We start from the raw sequence: 13,825 nt of genomic DNA, 5'->3' as shown, positions 1-13,825 counted from the left end.
AAAGGGAAAGTGATTTGAGAACAGGGGATGTCAGCGAAAAGACAGGAACAATTTGCCTGTCAGTAGCATGTGTTGCTTTAAACAAGGCTCACCAGAAAAATGATGTTGGTCCAAGCTAGTTCTGCCTCTTCCTAAGGACAGGTGTGTTAACAGGTAGGAGACTTGCCTATAATAACTGGATTATTTGGGTCCCAAACAAAACCTGAAGATCAAATTCCCTACTGGGTGGCCAGAAAGCCCAGGAAAGGAAGCCTCAGGCAATCGGACTTTGTAATTACCTGGCTGACTCTGCCACACTGGAGGTCCAAAGTGGTGGGGCTGACAGGGGAGTGGACTAATCTGGTTAGGCCACCTAGGATGCACAAACTCAGGAGCCCAGTTTTCCAGAAGGGAGTGCAGGTGGGAGATGGGATAAGAGGTGTGAGATCAGAAAGTTCTCAGGCTCATCTCTGTGCAAGACTTCTGACAATTCAGCACCTTTGAGGACCAAGCATTATCCTCCTCTCGCAAGCACCTTGGTCCACAGAAAGACTAAAGTAAGAATTTCATACAAAAGAAAGTTCAGACACTACAGCCAGCGCAGTACATTTTCCTTGTCCTTTGTCAATAGCAAAGGTCAGCTGGCAGGCCACCGGTGGTGCACGCACCAGTTCTTGGCATCACGTGCTAATTAATGTTCCCGCAGCCTCTGAGTCTCCACAGCAAGACTCACACACAGTGCTGAGCCCATCGCCGGACAACCAGCCCTTCTTTCTTAGCTCCTAGCTTTCCACGGATGACACTTTTCCTCAGCTGGAGCTTATTTTGCTCAAAGAGGAATTCTTTGAATACTCAGGTCTGATTTACCATGACAGTCACTTAGCCAAAAGTCCCCCACCACACACAAGAGAGTTTTCCCAAAGCGGCCCAGTGAGGTGGAACTCCTGGTGCTTCGTTGGGTTTTAATAACTGGATGTGGGAGCTGGGGGGCAGGCAAGCTCACCCACATGTGAGCCTTCTTTGGGGGTGCCAGAGGGGGGACCACACAGCCCAGCTGGCTGTGCGAATTCAGAGTCCCATCGCTGGCACCTGCGACGGTGTGGCTCTCAGGACTCCAAAACCTGGGTCCGTCTAAAAGCTTAGTCCAGCACTACACCAAGGCATTTCTCTAACTCTAAATACCTCTCACTGGAATTTCAGAGCCATCGTGTACAGAAAGGGTGACTGAGAAAGCAATCACGGAAGGTAAAATACCAGGCAGTGAAAGGAAGCTTCAAATCCCCACACAGCAAAATTTTGGACTTTACAGCAAACACCCCACCCCTACAACCTGTTCACACCCCTCTTTCAAAAATGGACTCATGGACACAACGCTGAAAAAGCAGGGAAGTTCCTAGGGCTTACCTGGGTGGGGTTGTAGAGCTCCTGCAGGGGGCTTCGAGACCCCTTCCGGCAGCAGATGTCCACACCGAAGGGGTTCCTCCGCATGACTGGGGGAAGAAAGTGAAGGCTCGTCAGAAGTGAACGACAAACGGTGGCTGGCTGACAAAGAGAAAGGCACAGAGGAGGGACAAGGAAACAGGTAGGGAAGAAAGGGAGACATACAGTTTCGAGCAAAGCCACTCCTTTATCCTGGAGCATCGGGCCACTCTGACGTCCCCAGCATTCAGGCCTCTCCACACCCAGCAGGACATAAACACACTAGGTATTCTTCCCAGCAAGTTTGTAACACAAGACAGGCATCTAAACTTCACTGAAATGAAGCTACTTAGAAAAGACAGTGTAAAGATGGTTCCAAGAGAATAAGTTCTAGCAACACAAGGCTTGGTGACTTATTTCAAAGTTCACAGCCTTCTCCTCCAACAGTCAATTACGACCCCTAATGCCTGGTCCCTGAGCACCTGGTCTCTGAGGACGGGCATGGGGCCTTCCTGGGAGGGCTCCTCCCACTGGGTAAGTCTGAGGCTCAGTCTCCCCAAAGCCTCTACAAACTAGACTATTTTTAATGAAAACATCAGGTTCAGGCAGAAAGGACAAGGGTTTATGGTTCTCCACAGACAGAAGTGGCTCTTAACAATTAATAAAAGGGGGTGTAAGTAAACCCCAAACCTCACAGCGCTGAGGATACCAACAACTATTTTTAAATGGAAAGGTATTGTTTTCTTCACTCTTCTTATTCACAAAAATCCTCCCCCCAGGCAGCCCCTCACAGTGTCTAAAACATGGTCAGTTGGCAATTATTCATTGAAGGGAGGGAGGTGTGCAAGGAGGAATGAATGAATGAATGAATGAATGAATGAATGAATGAATGAATGAATGAATGAACAAGGGCTTTCTTCTTGTACAGAGGGCTATTTTCTTGTGGAATGACACAGTAGGGGCATGGGTGGACCTAGGAAAGCATCCCCCCACCTACACAGTGGCAGCAGAGTGGACATGACATTACCTAGATTTGAATCCTGGCTCTACCATAACCAGCTCTGGGCCCTGAGGCAAGGTACTTGACCTTCCTGAGCCTCTGCTTCTTCAACTGTAAATTGGGGATGAGCACAAAACCTAACTCCCTGGGTTATGTGAGGATTAAATGAGTTACTAGTATATGCAAATGTGCCAGCAAAGAAATGTTTGTTACAAATTTCTGAAGCTATAGATTTGCCCATAACAACTTATGACAAAAATTTGTTTGACCCTGGGAGAGAGGGTGGGAACTTCTCTATTACTCAGCCATCTACTGAGATGAAGGGAAGTGACCAGAACTCAGGAGGGCTTTGGGCTTCTCTGATGGGAAAGCCACAGAAGCCTGGCCGGCACTGGGGGATAAGCCCAGGCCCCTTCTGAGGGATAAACCTCAGAAGCCAATCTGAGGTCAGAAAAGCGGGGAAAACCATTTCCACAAGTAGCCGATGATTCTCAAATGTCTCTGGGTGAATCACTCCTTCTCATGCCATTCTCTCTTGACTTGTCACATTAAGGCACAGGGAAACCCTGAGAGTAAATCACCAGTTCTAGGGGAACTGAAAGCACCTCTTCTCTGTCCTTCTCCTTTACTTCCGAAGCAAGATCAGTAAACTTTTTCAGTAAAGGACCTTGTAGTGTCTCAGCCTTGTCCCGTATGTCTGCACAACACAACTCTGCTGTCACAGTGTGGAAGCAGCCACAGGCAATACAGAACTGATGGGCATGGCTTTGTGCCCAAACAACTTCGTTTATGGACACTGAGGTCCGAATCCCACATCACTGTCATGTGTCAGGAAACATTATTCTTCTTTTTATTTTATTTTTCAACCATTTCATAGAAACCGGCGGTGGGCCAGATTTGGCCCACAGGCTGTAGTTTGCTGACCTTTGCCCAAGAGAACAGCCCTAAGTATTCATGGGGTCAGCAGAACAGGCCCCTAACCCACCCTAAGGGCCCTGCAGCACTCTCCAGGGAGGCGGTCTGCAGGCAAATGTCCATACATAAAAGCCATGAGAATTTGATCATGGCTGTGCGGGTAAACACTGGCTCTTTGTTCCTCCACAGTTACCTTGAGAAGAGGGGAAAAAATCCATGCTGTTTTTCTTCAATTTACTCCTTCATTTTTCATTTCCACCAAAAACGAGGTAAACTGTTAAATGCATGCAAGTTTCCCTCGGTGCACAATGACATAGCAACACTTCGGAGGAGAAAAACAGTCATAAAACTGGAACAATTATGCCCATACTGTGCAAGATTAAACCCTCCTCGTGGCAGCCGGCAGGCTCACCAAGACCTATGGCTGAGGGACCGCCACGGTGAAAACCCTACCATGGAATTCATTAAAAGTCAGCTTTTATGGGGGGCAGTATTATTTAATTGGTTTATTTTTCTAATACAAGGCCTTTAAAATGCCTTGACCGTGTGAGGCCTGCAACACGGGCCCTCTCTCAGGCTGTCTGCCCTGGGAGCCTCCTCCAGCTGGGTGTGTGACTGCGCTAGGCGCCACACGAACCAGCTCTGGCACCCCAGGGCACAAAAGCCACAGGGGCCTTGTGTGCTTTTTATGGGAATGACAACAATCTCACCATTTTAGGAGGGCTCCTTGTGCGCCAGGCACTAGGCTGAGTGTAATCCTTCGCACAGTGAAGGAAGTACCTGCGTTTACAGATAACCCCTCTGAGCCTCCCTTAACTTCAGGAACTTGACCAAGGTCAAGGCCATGGGGGTGGAGGGTAGCCAAGTGGAGATTCAAACCTGTCCACTGGGCTTTTCATATCCAAATAACAATGAGGACTAACGGAGTGCCTGGGAGACAAAGGGCTGGCACTTACACACATAAATAGGACTATATTTATCCTGTGTGTGTCTTAGGAAAAATAACATCAGAGAGGGCTGGATGACCAACACACACAGACCGTAGCGGCTAATGTTTAGGGGGCACTCACAGTGCGCCATGCAATTCATACATCTAATCTGCACAGCAGTCCTATGGGGTGGGTACCAATACTGCCTCCATGTTATGGATAGGAATACTGAGGCACAGCAGGGTTAGGTAACCTGCCCTGGTACCTGCTCTCAGCAATCACCCAGGACCAATGGTCATATGCCACGTCTACCGAACGTCTCCATAGTTACCCCCTGACCCAAGACCTGGTTGGCTGGCCACTTCTACAGCAGGTGATCTAAAATGTAGTCCAGTGTTACGGGATTCATTAAAATGCTGGGATGTGATGGCCAAACTCTTAACTAATAGTTATTGTACTCATTCATTTATTCATTCAACAAATTTCATCAAGTACCTATGATACACTGGGCATTGGGCATGGGGTTATAGCTACTCTCCAGCCTATTCATGTTTTTCTTTTGTGCTTGGCACATAGTAGGTACTCAAAAAAGTTTCATGGAGGATCCAAGGATTTAAGGCTTCCTTTACAAGCCTGGGGCAGATTGTTACCTGCTGTATAACTGCCAATAGCATCAGGCTGCTGTTATTTTTATCTTTGAAAATGAAAGGCCTCAAGATCAAAAGCCTAGGAAGGGAATCCCTGAGGACACTGAACAGTGGCCTTCTGCTGTCTGCTATCACCCGTGAGTGTTATTTAGCTACAACACCTGCTTTCTCTTTTCTAAACTCAAACTAATGAAATGCAAGACAGTTTTGTAAGAATCTAATTAGCTCAATTTACAGTATAATTTATTGGATCTAGGAACAGTTCTGTATATTTCAAGATACACAGATGAAGTAAAAATTAGAACCAAGCCCCTTGTGTTTGTTTCATTATGATGAAGAGCACATTGTTTTTAAGAGGACACCCCACTCACGGTTAACTGAGAGCAGGTGACAGAAAGTCCGCTGCAGCTGGAGCAGAGCCCATGCTTTGCCCTAAGTAGCTCCCTGGGATCCTGCCAGTGATGTTGGGGCAGAAAGGAGCTGCTAGGTTGTTCATTTGGGTCTGATGACATAAACAGAAATGCTGCAAGGTCCTTAGGTGGGAACGTGTCTTTGACGCATTTCATAAAACCAAGGACACTTGGAATTCTCAGGGATTAGGGTCCAGCAACTTCCATTTACAAAACTCAGAGCACAAGCATTTGCCTAAGGCCCCAGGGTAGCTAGCAGAAGAGCCAGGGCTGGAACTCAGGTCTTAAAAAATACAGCAAATAGTTAATAATCACAATCATGAGAACTATCATTAATTGAAAATTTACCATGTGCGTGACATAATGAATGCTAAGCCTCATTTCTCAGACTGCTTCATTTAATTCTCATAAAACCTCTGTAAGTTAGAAAAACTGAATGATAATACCATTTATTCCCATTTTACACTTGAGGCAACTGAAGCCCAATGAGGTTAAGTAACTTGCCCAATATCACACAGCCAGCAAACAGCAGAACAAGGCCCAAATTCAAACCCAGGCCTGTTTCCAGAAATGGTAGCCTTCACCACCTTACAGGGCTGTCCACAAAGGCTGTAAAGGACACTGTTACACTTGGGGTGCCCACCACGAAAATCAGGGCTCACTGCCTTCACCATTCAGAGTGAAGCACTTCTGTTCCAAATCACCCGGATCCAAACGGGTCTCCTCTCTTCCCATTGGCAAAACAGCTCTAACACTGAGCTCACTGCAGACACTGGCCAAATCTCCCGATTGGCCAGCAGCCTGGGATGATTCCTCATTCACCCCGTCCTCTCAGAGTGCAGAGCAGCAGTGCAATTATGGAGATGTCTTTTCCAAATGCACAAATTCATGCTGGTGCCTAGGGCAGGCCAGTCCAGCCCAGCTGTTCAAAGGACTCTGGTTTGGGACAGTGTTCCATTCAACCTCATCAAGTTAGAAGATGGGCAAGTGATACCCAGCCCTCTCAGAGGCCATTCTGTTCTGCAGCTGTGGGGCCACAGCCGGCCCTGAAGGGACCCTCCACCACAGCTTTCCCCACACCCTCTAGACGTCACCATTCTGAAACCACAGTCACCAAGCTCCCTGGTTTGCCTGGGACTGAGGAGATTCCTGGGACTTGGAGCTTTTTTTTGCAAAAACGCTTTAGATTCAAACCCTGGTTTCGCTATTAACCAATCTTGGGACATTTGGTCAACTTCCTTATCTCTGAAACTCAACTATAAAATGCAGTAATAATACCCAGAGCCTAGGGTGGTTGTGGGTATCAAATGAAAATGCAGCCTAGCCTGGGAGATGGCCCTAAACTGTCTGTGTGAAAAGTCACAGGCCTGGATCCTACCCCTAGTTCTGGACACCAAATGAAGGGTCTCACGTTGAACAAGGTCTCCCCTCCGCCTCAGATTTCCCTTGGTCAGGCTAAGGGCTAAAACCAGGGGGTCTTAGTCTCTTCCAAATCTAAGCTCCCAGTTTCTCCGCATACATTAGTGGGAAGGCTCCCTGGAGTGCCACGGGTTAACTAAGTCCTGGAGAAGAGTGTGGGTGGAGCAGTGGGGTGGAAGGGGCAGGAGGAGAGGGGCACCAGAGGAGCAGTAAGGGGAGAGGAGGGCGAGAAGGGAGCGGACCCAGGAGAGGCTGTGAAACAGTCTTTCCATCAATTTCTTCCTGGTTTCCAATCCGCTACCCAAGCTGGCCTTCTGGTTGGGACAAAGAAGTTTTTCAAGTGTTAAAATACCATCTACAGATAATAATTCATAATAATAATAATTATTAAATAAAACTGGGGTCTCCTCCCCTAAAAGCATCTTCTATGGGAGCAGAACTAGCGGTCCCAGCTTCGGTGGGGCTAACCAGGGCAGTTGTTGGGACAGCCCCTCTTGCCTCAGAAGCTCGGGGCCTGTGATTCCGCCAGAGGGAATCGGGGCTAGGCGCTCCCAAGGGGCAAGGACCCGGCCTCTGCCAGCCTTGCCTTCAGCGATCACTCACACTCCTCAGAGTTCACCACAGCCCTCGGACCATCACTTTGCTTTTAAAATGCAGAGAGAGAAATCCCCTTTGAGTCACTCGCTAACAGAGCCTGACTTAGCTGTTTGACTAGACTTCTGGAAGGAATACTCAGAACTGGAGGAAACAGGAAGAAGAAGGAGCAACTGATAAGAAGAGAGGGGAGGGCGGGAGAAAGGCATGAAGCCCCCAGGGTTCTCTGGCATCCCAACCTGGCTTAGCATCGGCTCAGTCCTGAGCAGTTTCCATAAGGTCGAGAGGTAAACAGAAGGAACTAAGTCCTCACAAATACTGTCTGTAGCTAACACATTGTTTAAACTTTTAAGTATTCAGGAATCTGTATCTCTGTGAGGTTTCGTTTTATCTCAACGAACCTGAAACACTTTGAATTCAGTGTGTGTTCGGCACATTTACACGTCCAGACAAGCCCGGGGCTTCGCATTCCATGTTTGCTCGTGCCCAGCAAGGAATTAGGAATCAAAACTCATGTTAGGAGTCTGAAGGGTCCTCAGCCCCCATCTGACCACCCCCATTCATTTTAAGAGGATAAGACTGGGCCCAGCAAGGGGACAGAGTGGCCCAAGGTCCCACAGCAGGGCTGGCAAAGCAGGGTTAGGCCTGCCCCCTCCCAAGTTAGCTAATCCCCTCCAACTCCAGGTCCCTGGTTGCCAAGCCAAACGCCTGTCTTGTTGGCCCCTTTCTACATGCCCTCTACCTAAGCGCTTAGCGCATAGTAGGAATTAAGCACACTTGTGTCAAATGAATGGAAAAAAAACAACAGCAGGTCAATTGAAATGAGGGTTTAACCAGAGGTATTTTTTCTGCTACAGTACGGTATCAAGCCAGACCACTTACTAATAGCAAAAGAACAAAGAAAAGAAGTTGGACGTTTATTAGCTAAGAAACTTTCTCAAAATGATTTAATTGGCCTTCTAAGTCAAAGGAATGAAAACAAAAAGAAATACTATGCCAAATTAAATGATACATACTTGTGGAACTGTGATGTGCTTTAAATGAATTCTACCCTCAGTAAATGTCAGCCTTTATTACTGTCTCTCCCCTCTTCCTCACAACCGTCCTGGAAGAAGGCATTGCGCCCATTTTAAAGACAAGGACACTGAGGCTCAAAGAGGTTGAAGAATTTACCCGTGGACACAGCAAGTGAGTGGTAGAGCTCTCCCCCTCTGCACACTCTCCCCCAGTTCTCTGAAATGAGACAAGTTACAGATTATAGATGCCAGGAACTAGAAGAGGCCACACAAAAAAGGCAGTCCTGAATGGTGGCCAGTGTTCTCCAACTAAGCAGGGCTTCGGATGCTCTGCACAACGTCCAGCACGCTTGTATTCGCAGGTGACTTTTCAGGCGCCTCACGACATGGCGGTTCTGCCGAAGCTATCATTAAGTATTTTCAAACTTAAATTTTCCAACTCCTGTTTCATCTTTCTCAGTCCCTCCAACACGGACAACCCACAGCCATTTGATACCATTTCAGATCTGTTTCTCCTTATGAGAGACCCTACAAGCAACCACTAAAGAATACGGAGGGATTTGGGGTCTCAACTGGATTTGGGAATAATCTGAACCCTTGTAACAGCCAGTTCCCATGTCAGAGTCTCCTCTCTGCCTGTGACCACCTCTCAGCTCCTAATGCTCAGCCTATAGAGGTGGCTGCAGAACTGAAATGAATTATCCTTTTGGCAAACGAAGGTCAAGGGCATAAATCTAAGGATTAGGTGAACGCACTTAATAAAACTCTGGATGAGAAAAGGCACGTCCTCATCTAAGAGCCAGGAGATTTACTGTCACAGACACTTTGCACTGAGAAACTCTGATACCCAGCTTTGAAGACTATACCACACACATCGCATTTACCTGCTGGGAGAAGAACCGGGCCATCAGATCTGTTCACCAAAACCAATGTTTTCTGCGATCAACCTTCTCCCTCTTTTAGACAATTGTGGCTGATCTGTGAAAGCTGCTCAGAGCAGAGGGTCATGCTCACTTCCAAAAAGTACAAGGTCCCTGCCCAAGCGCAAACCAGCTGTCACACACAAGCAAAGGGATGGTATACACGGTTGGGGGCAAGTGCCCTCAGAACTGGTTCTGACCCAGGCAGAGAACTGGCAGGACGCAAAGCTCTAAAATGACCTTCCTGACCTGTAAAGCTTGCTGGCCACCCACTGGGAAAGCTCAGAAGCAGTGACAGGAAAGAATCAGAGGAGAGGGAAGAAGAGGAGGTGCCAGACATCAAAAATGAGAAAACCCATCCCAGGCCCAGGTCATTTTACGGGGAGAAATGATTTGTTCCCCATCACACAGCTACAAGGAGGGTCACCTGTCATCTCTTTCTCTGTCTGCACCCAGTTCACGTATGATGAACCTGTATTTTCTAGTGTATTTTTTTTTAACACTAGCTACGACTCATTGGCTCTTTGCACTTGCTGTTCCATCAACCTGTAATGTTCTCCCTGGACACCAACACAACCGCTCTCTTCTTCACTCTACTCACATTATCAGCTCCAGAGAGGCCTCCCCTGGCCACACTGTCTAACACGGTCTGTCTTCATATTCTCACTCTCTGTCTCTCTCCCCCGCTTTGGACAGACAGCTTTTCTTCCTCTTCAGAGCACCTATTGCCTCCCGACGTTTTATTTTAAATGCTTTACTGGCCTCAGCCCATCATGACTGCCAGCCTGCAGGCTCCCTGAGAGGAGGGACTTGGATGTCTTGTCTGCCATAATATCCTCCATACCTGAACAGGGCTGAATTCAGCGCCTCAATGAATGAATGAACAAATGAGCAAATGAATGAATTCGAGCTCTTTTTCCAAAGGATAGGAAACTAGACCATTCCTGAAACAGCTACTATGGTCCAGTGTCTTCTAAACTTGCCTGATAAGTCATCTGCGATCCTTGTAAACAAACATATACCCCTGGTCCCTCTGAACCAGGCTCTCCCAGAAGGGGTCAGGGAGGCTGGGATTTGAATGAGCACCCCAGAGGATTCATATCTCAGAAAGGTTTGGGGATGTGGGACCAGCCAGGTAGAAGAAATGGGGTGCACAGAGGGTGCATGTGCAGGGCAAGAGGAGGGGGAAGAGAGACTTCAGCTGGGCCAGTGAGCCGAGGGGAGTGGGTGGAAGGTGTCACAGGGGCTGTCCCCACAAGAGTTTGGAGCCTGGCTGCAAGGGTGCGCTGATCCAGCCAGGTGTCTTCATCTCTTTATTTATATCTTCATACATCCCACAAAGGATCTGGGATTGGGCAAGCATTCACTCGATTCTGTCGTCAAGATGGAGCCCTTGAGTAACATCTTCAAGGCAAGGAATTACAAATGGGGTTTTGCAATTTTTTTTAATTGTGGTAACTTAAAATATACATAATATCTGTCTTATTTTTATTTTATATTTATATTTTATCATAACTATAAAATATTTTTTAAACTAAAAATGTATACAAAATAAAATATACATAACATAAAAGTTACCAGATTAACCATCTTTTAGGTGTACAGTTCAGTGGTACTAAGTATATTCACATGGCTGTCAACCATCGCCACCAGACTTTTCTTTATCATTGCAAACTGAAACGCCACCCTCTAAACACTAATTCTCGTGTCCCCTCTCCTTCCAGCCCCTGCTAACCACCATTTTCTATTTTCTGTCTCTATGGATTTGACTATTCCAGATACTTCATATAAACGGAATCATACAGGATTGTTCTTTTCTATCTGGCTTATTTCACTCAGAATGTCTTCAAGTTCCATGCATGCTGTAGTATGTGTCAGAATGTTCTTCCTTTTTAGGGCTGAATAATATTTCATTGTACAGATACAGCACATTCTACTTATCCAGTCATCCATCGATGGACATTAGGGTTGTTTCCATCTTTTGGACACTGTGAATAATGCTGCTATGAACAAGGGTGGTTCAAATATCTGCAAGTATCTGGTTGAGTCCCTGTTGGGATTTTGCTTTCTAAGGCATCTTACTGGGATGTGGGGTGTGAACCTGGCATGGGTCACTGAGGCTGCTGGGTGAGCACACTGGCTGGTGGCCTCCAAGTGGGTCCTGTGAGGACGGAAGTGGCCGTGGCTGTGCAAGCCATGAGCTGTGCCTTGCAGCCCGGAGTCTTCAGTCGGCTCTTAACTTGAACTAGGCCTCAGAGCAGTGAACCCAGGGGACAGACAAGGAGTTGGGAAGGAACGAAGCCCCTGGTGGAGTTTGGTTTTCAGAGTGAGACACATGAACTAGGTGGTAAGTGACCTGAGTCTGGGACATACGCTGTAAGAGCCCTTACTTGGAGACAGAGCTCAGCTCCCCAACTCATGAAGAAATTTCAGGCTATTGTGGTAGTAACCAAAAATACTGCTGAAGGTGACCCCAAAATTGTTTGAGAGGGCAAAATTGTTTCTTTAAAAACCCAGCGTGATTTCAAATTAAGCACAGAAAATGTCAAAGCAGGCCAATGTATAGACACAGAAAGTAGACTAGTGGTTGCCAACAGCCTGGGGTAGAATGGGAAGTGATGGCAAATAGCCATAAGGGCTCTTTTTAGGGTGATGGAAATGTTCTAAAATTAGACTGTGGTGATGGTTGTATAACTCTGTAAACATACTAAAATTCACTGAATTCTACAGCTAAAATAGGTGAATTTTATATGTAAATCATATCTCAATAAGGCTATTTGTAAAAATAGGTACAGAAATGTTTAAGAAAAAAACCCATAAGATTGGCATTTTCAAGATTTTTGACCTTTTTGAGATCTAGTTTGAAAAATCAATATGAAAGGTTTAATTGAATACTTCAACTTGAGATTTTAAGTTGAAGTCTTCTAAGTTTACATATATCGGAGCACTTAAGAAACTGAAGTTTCACCCTATTTCTAAGTTTAAAGTATTATATATATCATTTATATCATATAAGTATTTGTAAATCAGACAATTGGAGTACTCAAAAAGGGTATTAAATTTTAAATGCAATTCAAAATATTAAAAGAAGATGAAGTTTGTTGAAGGATCAAATATTAATCTAAGACTACCCTAAATATAACTTAAGACTTACAAGATTTGCGAGTAGAAGAGTAAGATTTTCAAGGCTAGCTTCCTAGATTTGCAAGCTTTTTTCCTATACAACTGTTACCCTCAATGACATAAAGAGGCTCATATGAATGGGGAATTAACAGAAACTGACAACTTCAGGCTGGTCTAAGGTAGGGATAGGGAGCCTGACTGTGGGATGAAGGAGAACAAGCCCTTACCCCAAACCTCAGCACCAATTCTGTTCCTGAAAACCCCGGAGGTGCTGGACAAATTCCATTGTCGAGAAACATAAGACCTTGGGGGAAAACGCAGCTCACGGAATTGAAATTGGCAAATAACCTGAGAAAGCTCTCATAAATTACGTTTTACGTTAATTTAAATTAAACAAGAGAGGTAGCACCGGTTATATAGATCATATTAATTATAGTCTACACACCTTGAATGGGTAATTATATGCACTGTACAGCTAATTTTCATTTTCCTTCTTTGCCTGCTGGAGAATTTCTACACTCTCCCCTGCAGTTTCCCTGGAATGCTTATAAATTTATTTTGCAGTGATGCAGATAATATGCCAAAATACTTGCTTCCCTCCGGCTGGTGCTCCAAGTCTGATTTTACAACTTGGAGACATTTATGTCTGCCTCTGGGGTTCCCCCACAGCTTCAGAGACACGGAATAATGTGGCTGCCTGAGAAGGGAAATACTCTGAATAACCTTTATTTAAGCTACTCAAGCATGGCGGGGCATTAACCCCAAAGCTACTCTCACCTCTCGATGACAGAAATCTGCTCAACTCTGTGCAAGATAATTTCACATGAATACTCTCGGGCTGTGCAGGACAACCCTGCCTCTTGCACAGGGTTCCATTCCTCCCAGCTACATGGACTCTTCAAAGGCCCAAGGGGTTGTCACCTATCCTTTCTTTTTCTCAGGGTCACCTGCGCAAAACTTGGGCACACCCAGGCTTCTGCATTCTTTCCCTTTCCTCCAACCTATCCTCTTAGAAGGCAGAAAAGGGGCCCTGGCTAAGACCATGGTATAGTGCATGGTGTCCCTCCATAATTTCAGGCCCACTCAGATCTCAGAATGGGACCTTATTTGGAAATAGCACCTTTGCAGATGTAAGTAGTTAAATTAAGATGAGGACATACTGGACTAGGGTTGGCCCTGAATCCAATGACTGCTACCCTATTAAGAAGAAGAGAGGAAAGCAAAACTGAAAGAACGAAACAGCAGCAGACTCACAGACTCCAAGGGACTAGCAGTTACCAAAGGAAAGGGGTTGCGGAGGATGGGTGGGGAGGGAGGGAGAAAGAGGGAGAAGGGGTTGCAGAGGATGGGTGCAGCCTCTTGGCCTTGCTCACCTGTCTGTAAAATGGGGCTAACAACATGCCCACTCAGAAAGGATGCTGTGAGAACTGAATAAATTAATCTAGGTCAGGTGT

The 13,825-nt window shown here is 46.2% G+C and overlaps 1 protein-coding gene across 5 annotated transcripts in view; it reads right to left on the bottom strand.

Moving 5' to 3' along the window:
- Positions 1-13,825, bottom strand: part of CHST11 (carbohydrate sulfotransferase 11) — a 260,270-nt gene that overhangs the window by 132,006 nt on the left and 114,439 nt on the right. For all 5 annotated transcript variants that reach the window (XM_073213765.1, XM_073213762.1, XM_073213763.1 and 2 more), the window contains exon 2: positions 1,384-1,469. In XM_073213765.1, the coding sequence (XP_073069866.1) occupies positions 1,384-1,467 (84 nt within the window). In that variant the 5' untranslated portion in view covers positions 1,468-1,469. The remainder of the gene's footprint in view (positions 1-1,383; positions 1,470-13,825) is intronic.

Source organism: Manis javanica, chromosome 10 (assembly GCF_040802235.1).
Source record: "Manis javanica isolate MJ-LG chromosome 10, MJ_LKY, whole genome shotgun sequence".
In the NCBI taxonomy this organism is placed as follows: Eukaryota; Metazoa; Chordata; class Mammalia; order Pholidota; family Manidae; genus Manis; species Manis javanica.
Note: the sequence above shows the minus strand (reverse complement) of the source record. Positions and strands in the feature narration are given on the sequence as shown.